The 10,539-nt window shown below is 39.1% G+C and overlaps 1 protein-coding gene across 1 annotated transcript in view; it reads right to left on the reverse strand.

Annotated features, from left to right (window-relative positions):
- The window catches only part of ZNF423 (zinc finger protein 423), a 281,081-nt gene extending 270,599 nt beyond the window's left edge, over positions 1–10,482 (reverse strand). Inside the window, exons 1-2 of the mRNA XM_071440356.1 lie at positions 10,286–10,482; positions 7,550–7,677 (exon numbers count right to left, since the gene is read on the reverse strand). Of these exons, the coding sequence (XP_071296457.1) occupies positions 7,550–7,601 (52 nt within the window). The 5' untranslated portion in view covers positions 7,602–7,677; positions 10,286–10,482. The remainder of the gene's footprint in view (positions 1–7,549; positions 7,678–10,285) is intronic.
- Positions 10,483–10,539: the final 57 nt, after the last annotated feature.

Below are 10,539 nucleotides of genomic sequence, written 5' to 3' on the forward strand. Positions count from 1 at the left end.
ATATTCATGTTTAAAACCTGAACCGCCCTCACCGTTTCTGCTGCCCTTCTGGTTTCCCCATGAGCTTCAGTAACTCAAAAGAATTGCAACCAACTTGGTAACTAAAAAAGAAAGCTTTGTGGAATGGGAAAAGTTCACAACAGGGGAGGAAAAAAGCATTCTAAAATAGCCAGGTGTTCACCTCAACCCATACCAACTTCAAACAGATGCAAGGACAGTAGTTGAATCTGATTTCTGACTAAGGACATGAAAGATGAGTTTTATGTTCTTATGCTTTTATAATGTTAGAACAAATTCATTTTTAGATAAAGAATAGTATACTCCCCTACTCTCCAATTCTTTCACATAAAATTTGCTCTGAAAATAGCATGGCTGAGTTCCACTCTTTCTACTATTATTTGATCACTGCCAAATATTTGCAAGTTCAGATTTTTCCACATCTCACCCATCTACTTGATTGCAGTTCATGTAGTATCTACTATGTTTTGTTCTACTTCTATGAATAAATGTACTGTGGCAAGGGATCAAGTCAGTCACAGAAAGAGAACGAATTACTTTGAAATACAAAGCTGAAAGAGTGCTGGAAGAAGAGCCCCTGACAGCGTTTTACCCAAGTCAAGGTTTAACCTCAGGAAAGGGTGACCAGCCTAAGACAGCAGTACTGCTTGGCAGCAGAGGAGGTGAAGGTGTGTTCAAGGTGTGGATGGCAGTGCCTGTCCATGGCCTCACATCCTCATGAGATTGTCTTCCTCTTCAGGTAAAGGATGAGTTTGTTCAATAAGTCTGAGTCTAAATAAACAGAAGTAGTGAGCAACTCTTCAAAAGAAACTAGGAGCACAAGTAGAAGCCTGTGAGAATCTCACAACCGTCTTATCACGAGGGCATTGAAGAATTTTCTATAGAGCAGTTCTACAGACAAAATGACACCACCATTCCAAGTCTAACTCTTGTTAAACCAAGAGTTGCATTTGATTTTGATGGATATCACTAACTTAAATGCATTTCTGTGTACAGTGCTATTACAACTTAAATCCTCAACAGCATTAGCAGATGATCAAACCCTTTGCAACTGTAACCTGTGAGAGAGCAGTTCCCCTTAGGGACCTGTGTATGTTTCCTTAGAACTTGTCTAATTTTGTGAAGAATATCTGCACATACTGCAGGGTGCACATGCACATTAATAGACATGCCAGCATTTTATAAAAAAAAAAAATTGATCTCAAGTGCCTGTCATTAATTTACAGATTATTTCTTATCTATAAACACTCTTAAATCAGATTTAAAAGTTGCTTGAAGTTGTATTTCAGAGGGAAAAAAATGAATACCTTCAATTATCTGGTAGTTACAGAGTCATTTACTGGGTTCAACTCCAACCAATCCAAGTATTTTCCTGCTTGTAATAGAAATAAGTCTCATGTCCAGAGGCACACTGCACATCTCACAGCTCCCATGCTAAGCAGTCACCTACCAGATCAGCTGTCTTGTGTGAAACCCTGGTACACTCAGCAGATCTGTTCCCAAGAGCTTTGGCTATAAGAGCCAGTGCACCCTGCACAGGCACATCATGATGTGCTACAGAGAACAGAGATGGCTTTATCAAACTGGTGTTTTCATCGACTTTGCACTTCTCCAGACAGATAGAAAAATACAGCTGTTGAGTCTGTGCAATATAACAGAGGGAGATGTTTAAAGCTCAGTATTGACCCAGCCCTCCTGTAGCTGCAGAGGTTAGTTTTGATTTAAAACCAGTATATGAACTCAATTTGAAATATAAATGAAAAGCTGTAAGTTCTCCTTCCCCGTGTCAAATCTTTATTGGTCAGTTTTAACTTTAGATCATGAACAAGATAAAGATTCCCAATTCTACACAAAGTCTTTCACAAACACCCAAAACAATAGGATTGGTACAGATTTTTTCTTAATTTCAAAATATTTTTAATTGAAGAACAGGGCAGTTACTTTTTCTCCAGGAGAAATTGCATTTTTATTACTGTGTTCCTGATACATGGAAATATGTGAAATTTGTACATTTACAATAAAAAGTTCTGAAACAAATAGAGATAAATCCTAAAAAGCATTTTTTTTTAGTTACATAGAATCAACACAAGGAAACTGAAATTATAATTAGGCAATTACTATATAACTTCCTATCATTTAATTATTATATGTGAGTCTGTTAAGTGCATTTTATGCCATGCAAGCAGCAATCCAGGACAGACATTGAATCACTACATGTATTATGCATTATTAGAAATTAATTCAGTGAACTATTTCAAAGCTGTCTCATTTTAACTAGGTCAAATTCTGTTACCCAGAAATGCAATGAATCTGTGTTTAAAATTTAAAAGCGTTGAAAGAAATTTCAACTGCAATTCTAAATGGAGAATATTTTAAGCGACATCTCTCAAACAACCTAAACTTTCTCTAGATAGAATAATGAAGTCTGATTACAGGGCAAGAGGAAAACGCTATGTTGAGCTGTTCAAGAATACAAAACAGTCATTTAACTTCTTGGAGTGCAGATGTGAGATCTGACTTATGTGAGGTATGTTATTTTCATCTCATGTTCAAGTTTCCATAAGTGATTGCTTCTAATTCTAGAATAATCCCCTGAAGAAAGGAGAAATTGGTTTTACCAAACTAAAAGCCTGTGTCACTGTTTCCCATTGCTGTGCTGTTGCCACCCTGTGTGTACCACAAGCCACAAGTACCAAGTCAAATGCTGAGCTCTGAGAAATCCACAGTACAATGTGTTCTTTGATCAGAAACACCTTCTACAAAAATGGGAGCTATCTGTGATCTCTATTTTAAGCTATGCAGAAAAGAAAGTATTTGTTACAGTAGGAAGCTGTAATATACATCAGAGGAAGATTTTTAGTTAATGATTCCTGTTTGATCATTTTAGTGCTAGAGTGAAAAATTATTAAAATTTATATTAAAATTTATATTTATAATCTGATTTTATTTCATCATCCTAGCATACTGAGAAACATGTAGCTGAAAATAATATTGTCTATTATGAACTATTACACTGACATTACTGTAATTTTGTTAGTAGCCTGGTTTTTTGCAACAATACTGAAGATAGCTCAAAATTAAGACTAGCAATACATATGTTCTGAGGATTGATGCTGAATGTTAACCTTTAAGAATTTTACTGATAACTTGATTTTAGTCATTTAACTTGGAAGATTACATTTCTTAGCAATGTAAAGAGATGAAAGTCACAAGTTCCATTTGCTTCATCAACAAAAATGTTTGTTCACATTGATCCTGAAATTATGAGTGGAACAGTAGATAGTCAAGGAAGAATTAATTTTTTTAATATTGGAATACACCTACTTTTTAAAGCAGTTCTAAAAGTGTCTCGTATACATAATAAAGCCACATATTTGGTTTAAAACAACTGAAAACAAATTAATTTCTCAGCTTTGCTATTTAATTGTTTTAAAAAAATTATATGTCCATTTACAACCTGCTCCAATGATCCCACATGATCTTTGCATTTCAGACATATTAACCAACCCAGCTGCAGCAGCTGTAGTTCTATCTGGATTCCTGTGCCTAAACATTTCAACAGATCACTAAACTGTGATAGTGGCAGAGAATTTCTAACTCCCATTTGAAGAGATTGTGTACTGCTACACATGTGCAACATTCCATGAACCAGAAGAGACAATCTCTGGTGTAGTTCCAGTCATATCACTATCAGAAGGACATACAACAAATTTGGAAGTCAGTGAGGAGGAAGGGAATTAAATATTGCAAAAGATGTTGCTTAGATGCATAAGAAATTTTAAAACTAACTACAAGTTTTAAGGTGATCCCGAAACATTAAATAGGCATGATCTTCAAACATTATCTACATGTTTGCAGGGTCACATTTCTGAACTGGGTTACCCCTACCTATGTAATTACCATCTTTGTAACAGAATTATTCCAAACCCTTTAACAGAAACCTACTTTTCCTCCTTGCTGGTGGCAGCAGTGACAGTCAGAAGGTGTCGGATTCTTTCTGCATCTGTTGGTAAAACTGCTTCTCTCTACAATCACCCTTGGTGTAGTCATCTGCAATCAACTGGAAAATCAATTTAGGAGCAGCAGAGACTGCAAAACTGTACTAGAATGTCACCAAGTTTCACTACTTTACTGCTTAACAATGCTGCTAAAAATGATAAAAACAGTTCCTTAAAGCAAGGGGTTCCCCCCCCTTTTCATTTCCCCTGCGTATATTTCTTAGACATGTAAAAAATGCTAAGAACATGGCTGGTTAAACTGGGCTGCAAACTTCTCAGAATTATTCTACTGAGAGCAGCCCATTAATCTATTCCAATCCATAGAATATTACTCTTGTAGGATTCTCTCCTCAACTGTCTTCCATTTTGATGCTGGGACTCAAATCTCACTCCAAGGGAAGGCAGTGGGACTAGGAAAAGCAACCAGACTACAGCCAGACACTAGAGACCAAACAGGAACATTTTTCACCTGTGTTACAAAACATCTTTCCTAAATACTTTTAAAGCCATGTTGAAAAAATACCCACAACAGACCTACACCAGTGTAGGAGTCATGAGCTTGCTTGCCTATCTCCAACAGAAGCCACCTTCCAATATTTTGGAGATCTGCAAAATCTATAGACAGCATACCAAAGGCCAAAAGTACAAGCATATTTATACAGTTCTATTCAGGCAATATTTGCATAATGAATCTACATCACTACTTGGCTAAGCTACTATTATTATTATTAGATGCTATTAAATATGATTATTTGCTTAAATTTCTCTCACCTTGATTTAAAGGTACAGTGCATTTTGTAAAGATTTCTACCAGAAAAGATAAGAATATGAGTTTAGGTATCTATTACCAGAAAAGACTTTTAAAAGCTAAACTAATCCAAGATGTTAAACAGATAAAATAAGCATATTTAATAGATTTTCATACTACATTTGTTATGTAAAGAGTGCCACATCAAGTAGAAGTGATGTACTATTTTTCCTTCAACACACTTCATTAACAAACTCTAGGGAGATGTGAAAAGGTCAGATTTCCTTCTTTGGGCTTGCCTAAATTACTGAATGCCTGGTAACACACTTAGAGCAGCTCAGTCAGCTCCTCCTGACACTGCTTAAATAAAACCTAAAGTATATGGACATCACAACAGTCATGGCAAAAATTTGCAGCCACAGTGGGACGTTTTAATCCAAACTTTCTGCTTACACAAGATGCTTCTAAAGCTTTTGCTACATCCACCTTCTGCTTAAGTAAAGAGGTACTTTAAAGTGTACAACAGCAAGTGCCTTCATTAAGCATCAGCAGCTAGAAGTGACTTCTGCATTAAGGGAATAGAAATTTAGCAGAATAAACATCCCCTTTGCATTCCATCTGGTCCTCAGAGATCAGAGGGGCTGGGTGTGACCAGGCTTGATTTCTGATTAGAATCAATTCAGCACTACAGGTCTGGTCAAATTCAAGAAGAACTTCCATGATTACAGGTTCATAAATAGTACAGTTTATTGAAGCAACAGGAAAGCGGGTTCAGGAGTGCCAGTTATAAGGGCATTAACAATGGATTTTGTTTTATAAAGGTACTGATAACCTGAGTACAAATAATTAAATATAAAGAATCCATTTAAATTCTGTATTTATATAGAAACAGTGTTTTTCCTCAGAAGATGATTAACCAAAAACCTCAAGAGAAATTATCTCCCACTTCTCTGGTATAGCTGCAATACTACAGAGAGAAAAGCAAGAGAAGTTTACTTAACAGAGAGATTGCCATGTTATTTCAGGATATGCCCTTCGGGAAACAGGTGTAGGGTGGAGCTATGTGAGCAAAAAGCTATAATCAGATTTGTGTTCTTGTGGTTAGTTTGTTTGTTTTTCATAAGAAGCACTTATTAGGCTGGAAGGAATCCTTGTTATGCAAAAGTAGTATCAACTTTAACCCTACAGGACAAGCAGACAACTGAATGCAAACAACCCTCACAGCAGCTGCTGTGAATAGGATCTCAAGCTGAACAAACAAATGCCCAAAGTGATGGCTGGAAACAACAAGAAATACAGCAAGAAATACAGCATATCCTGGCAAGCCAGTAGTGTACATGGCTCATGATTTCAAAAGCCAACAAATCTCCTACTCCTGTGTCTGGCACAAAGCAGACTGTGAGCAGAGCAGTTCAAACAAGGGATTGGATGCCAGCTCTCAGAAGTTGCCACAGGAATGCAGCTGTTTCAGCAGCACAACCTGTCCCACTGTGCTCTGCACCCACCACAGCTGCTGACAACACCCCAGGGCTGCCCCACTCAGAGGTGGCAGCTGCCAGCCAGGGAGGGAGATGGGGACATACCCACGGGAAATGCCCAGGCACACAGGAACAGTGGCCCCATCACCTCTCAAGGTTTGCCTGCCCACAGCACAGATTCCACACCACTACCTCCAAAAGAAATGAAACAAATCCAGCTTCCAGTCCTGCCTTCTCTGCATTGTTAGTAATAGACAGTTTGGTTTTCCTATGAGCCTTGTTGTGGTTGAATGTCTTTGGCATAAATCTAAGATTTCAAAGAAAAATGTCCTTGTTCTAAACATTTAACTTTCAACCTGAGAGTCAGTAAAAGAAGACAACGTTGTCACTCTATTATCATACCAGGAGTGACATTTGAAGCAGTAAAGCAGCCTTGAAAACAAGGCAAAATCAGGTGAATACATCTGTTCCCTGACAGCTTTTAGAAAACCAAATACAACGTGTAGGAGAACATGGGGATTAAGAGGCTGAGAAGACTCCACTGGGGAATTAAATGGGAAGGACTAGAAAATGGAAAAGCTGAATACATATGGCTCAAGACTGAGCAAGAATCCATATCCTATTTTTGAAAAGTGACAAAAAAGTGAACAAGAAGTTGATGAGGGAGTTTCTTGTGCTAAGTGTAAGCAAATTTGGCAGAAAATAAATTCCCTTGCATTCCAGCAGGTCCTCAGTTATCAGAGGGCTGGGGGTGGCTGGGCCTAATTTCTGAGTAAAAGCCAATTCAACACAGTAAATAAATGCAGAGCCAGTTCAGCACTACAAGTTCAGCCACAGTCCATAAGAAATATCACAGCCTCATTCACAAATAGCAAATTATTGAAGCAGCAGAAATGCAGATTCTTATTGGACTGCTGGATTTGATTTCTTGCTCAGAAACTGATGTGCCTCTAGTGTTACAGCTGTGTAAAGAAGAGCAATAAGCTAAATAAGAGATTAAGTTATCCTGAATAAAAGAAGCCTGCCTTCTGAAGTCTTAGATGGAATATGACAGTGAAGTTTTACCACACCTGCTGTAAGTACCTCAAATGACAAAAAATGTCATTCCAGTTGCAGAAAAAGAGCAGAGGAACACAAATTAGCTTTACAGTCTACCAAAATTCAAACCATTCAAACCATCTCAAGACATAACTTATCATGTTCAATGTGGCAGAACAAGTTTCATACTATACTTCTAAGAAGTGAAAACGAATCTTCTATTACATCAAGCCACACACACAAAATCCATATTTCTACACTATACTTACATTGTGTAGAGATGATCCTCTGGACTTCGTTCAGATGTCTAGCAAAAGGCATTCTCTCTTCTACAGAATATGCATCTATTTGATGAAGCTCATCTTCCAGGATAAACTTTAAAGTATTTTCTATAGGCCTGCTTAAAAAAAAAAAAAAAAAGTTATGGAGTTTTCTGATCAGATTTTTTTTGTTGTCTAAACCAAAAAGTCCAGAGTATGGATCCTCTTACAGAAAAACCCCAGCAGTACTGTAGATAAGTAAAAGACTCCACAGGGAAAATGAGATAGAATGAAGAAAAAAAGGACAGTCTCTTGATAAGATTTAAGCTTTAAGCTTCCAAAATCTACTCAAGAAAGGAATATGAAGCATGTAAACACTATCACTGTATCACTAAATACAAGTTAGGATTATATTCTTCAAATTTACTACAGTAAACAGATTTATAAAAATACAGGTTTAGTAAATGCAAAAAGACTGAATATGTAACAGTCTTAAACATTACCACAGAATCTCTGAAGTAACATGCTGCCTCAAGAGGGAGGGATTGTTCAGAGGAAAATGATTATGAGAAAGGATATGTAGACTAAAAAATGCAGACGGCTGGAAAAGCAAACTAAGAAACAAGTGACCCATCCTAATTATCTCTGATAGCAGATGCTGCCAACAGATGCTCTCACATTATGCTCCAAGTACAGCTGTGAGAATCAGAAATAGATACCAAAGATGCTAAAGTCAGAAAGATGCATTGCTTGCACCTCAAGAAGAGATACTTGAGACAGCACTCGAATCTGACAAAGCATGGTTCTGCAACCACCTCTGCCTTGTGAGGCAATCCAAGGGTACACCCAGCCCTTTTGCTTAGGCTGCTCATTTTCAGGCTTCACACATGTTGGCAGAGAAAGATATCAAGGGTTACTAGCAGATGCACTAACCCTAAGAAACAGTTTATTTAAGTCATAGCTGTAGTGTGATGACAGTTACATTGCCTTGCCTCATTTATCCTGGCTAGTCAACAGAGTTGTACAGTAAAAGCTATTTGGGGGAAAAAAACCACCCAAAATATTTTTAACAACCCAAGAAGTTTTATATTAGAAACAATAAAGGAATTATAATCTACTTAGGTATATCAAGGGTTATAGATCTTGGAATTTTTTCCCTGATGTAGGTTCAGCCTCTGAGTGTCACAAATCATTGAGGTTTGAATAAAAAACAGCTTTATGATATCTGTATCTGTTCAGATATAAACCTAATAGCTGGAGCAATGTAAAAGACCAGAGGAGATCTGCACATCAGCAAGCTCACACAAATATAAATAGCTTAATGCAAATAAAAAGTTTCTGATCCTTTTGGGGTGCTGGAAATCTCCAAGGGCTACGCAGAGAACTCACTTTTTCAGAGCAGCATCCAGTTTCCTGGGGTCTGATTAATTTAAGGTTCTACAAACTGCAAGAGTACAGTTGTAGAAAGGAAGAAAACATCTCCTTCCCATACTGCAGTCTTTGATTCAGTGAAACTCCAGTGCTAATATCTGCTATAGTCTTTGTCAACAGTCAGAAAAAACACCACTGAAGTGCTCTGCCTTTCCACATGGAAGACATAATTTCAACTACCACCAGTACCGTGTTTCTTCTGGTTTTTACACTGGCAAAATTGGTATAAATTAACTAGGCAAAACTATAATAGGCTGGACTCAAACACTCTTAAGAAAATAATAGGCCATCATTTATATTCAGTGAGCCATCACCAAAGTAAAAGTAATGTATGAATTTCTAGAATACACAATTTTTTGTAATTATGCTTAAACCAATGAGAGCAGAATTGCTATAAATCACATTTTCATTATTTTCTAGGTTCCTTTTAAGAAACAGAAGGAGAGAAATTAGACCACATCCCAACCTCGAGAGCACTGCAGCACCTCTGCTTTAAGCAACACAAAATTCTTACCGGACTACAAAATACAATCCAGGCTCCAGTACCAGTTAGCTGAAAACAGATGGCAGTGCAGAGAGCCCGGGCCCCGGGAGAGCTCACTAATCGAGTCACTCAGTAACTCAGAAAGCTTTCATTTAGCAAACAGACCAGTTCAGTTACCTCTGTGGCCCAGCTGGGCTAGCAGCAGGCAGGGCTGTGGGATCATGATGGCTGATCCCTGATGTCCTATGGGACACTTAAAACCGGCAAAGAAACCCAACCCTTCAGCGCTACTTTTGGCCGACCACTCGGCTATTGCCATCCAGTCCGCGATTGCTGCCGCTGGAGCACAGCCGGGCCCGGGCTGGCAGCACAGCAGGGCCGCCACCACTGCTGCTGTCCCTGTTACAAACCCTGTCCCTCTGGGGCCACACCGCTCCTGTAGCAATAAACCCAGGGGATAGGGGCGAGGGGTGATGTCTGGAAGCACCTCACAGCCCTTCTGACAGAGATACAGGCCCATACCCACAGACACATGGTCTTCGTGCCCCAGTGCCATCCTCCTGCACAGAAACCCTGATCAATTGAATTGCCTGTGTAGGATTTTCAGCCTACTGCTCGGGCCTGTAGCTTGCAACAGCTTTGCCTGGCCCTACTGAGGAGATCCCAGGTCAGTCTTGCTGGACCTGTTTTCAAAGCAGCCTTTAAACCTGTGCACTGCAGTGGCTCTCACAAGCGCCTGGGCGAGCAGCCTGGCCGTGCCGGAGCGCTGGCCGGTGACTGCGAGTGGGGGGATGTAGAAAAACCCCAAATGAACAAGTGTAGAGGTTGACCTGTGCTGTCTTGAAGGAAGAATATTGTATCTTCTTTCCTAGCTTTTATTTTCTGCCGAGACACGTATACTGAACAGCCGTCTCAAGTGTTGTGAGGATGTCAGTAGGCGCAGAAAAGGAAACCGCGGCGCTGCTATTTAATAAATAAAGTTCAACACAGCTGCTCGACAACATCCCCAAAGCCGGCCGAGCCGCGCCCCTTGGCTGCCGGTAGCCAATGCGAGGCGCGCTTGCTGCGGGCGGCGCGGCGGACG

The sequence above is a fragment of the Agelaius tricolor genome, unplaced genomic scaffold (assembly GCF_023055355.1).
Source record: "Agelaius tricolor isolate 1412-34295 unplaced genomic scaffold, bAgeTri1.0.p SCAF_15, whole genome shotgun sequence".
NCBI classification, from domain to species: domain Eukaryota; kingdom Metazoa; phylum Chordata; class Aves; order Passeriformes; family Icteridae; genus Agelaius; species Agelaius tricolor.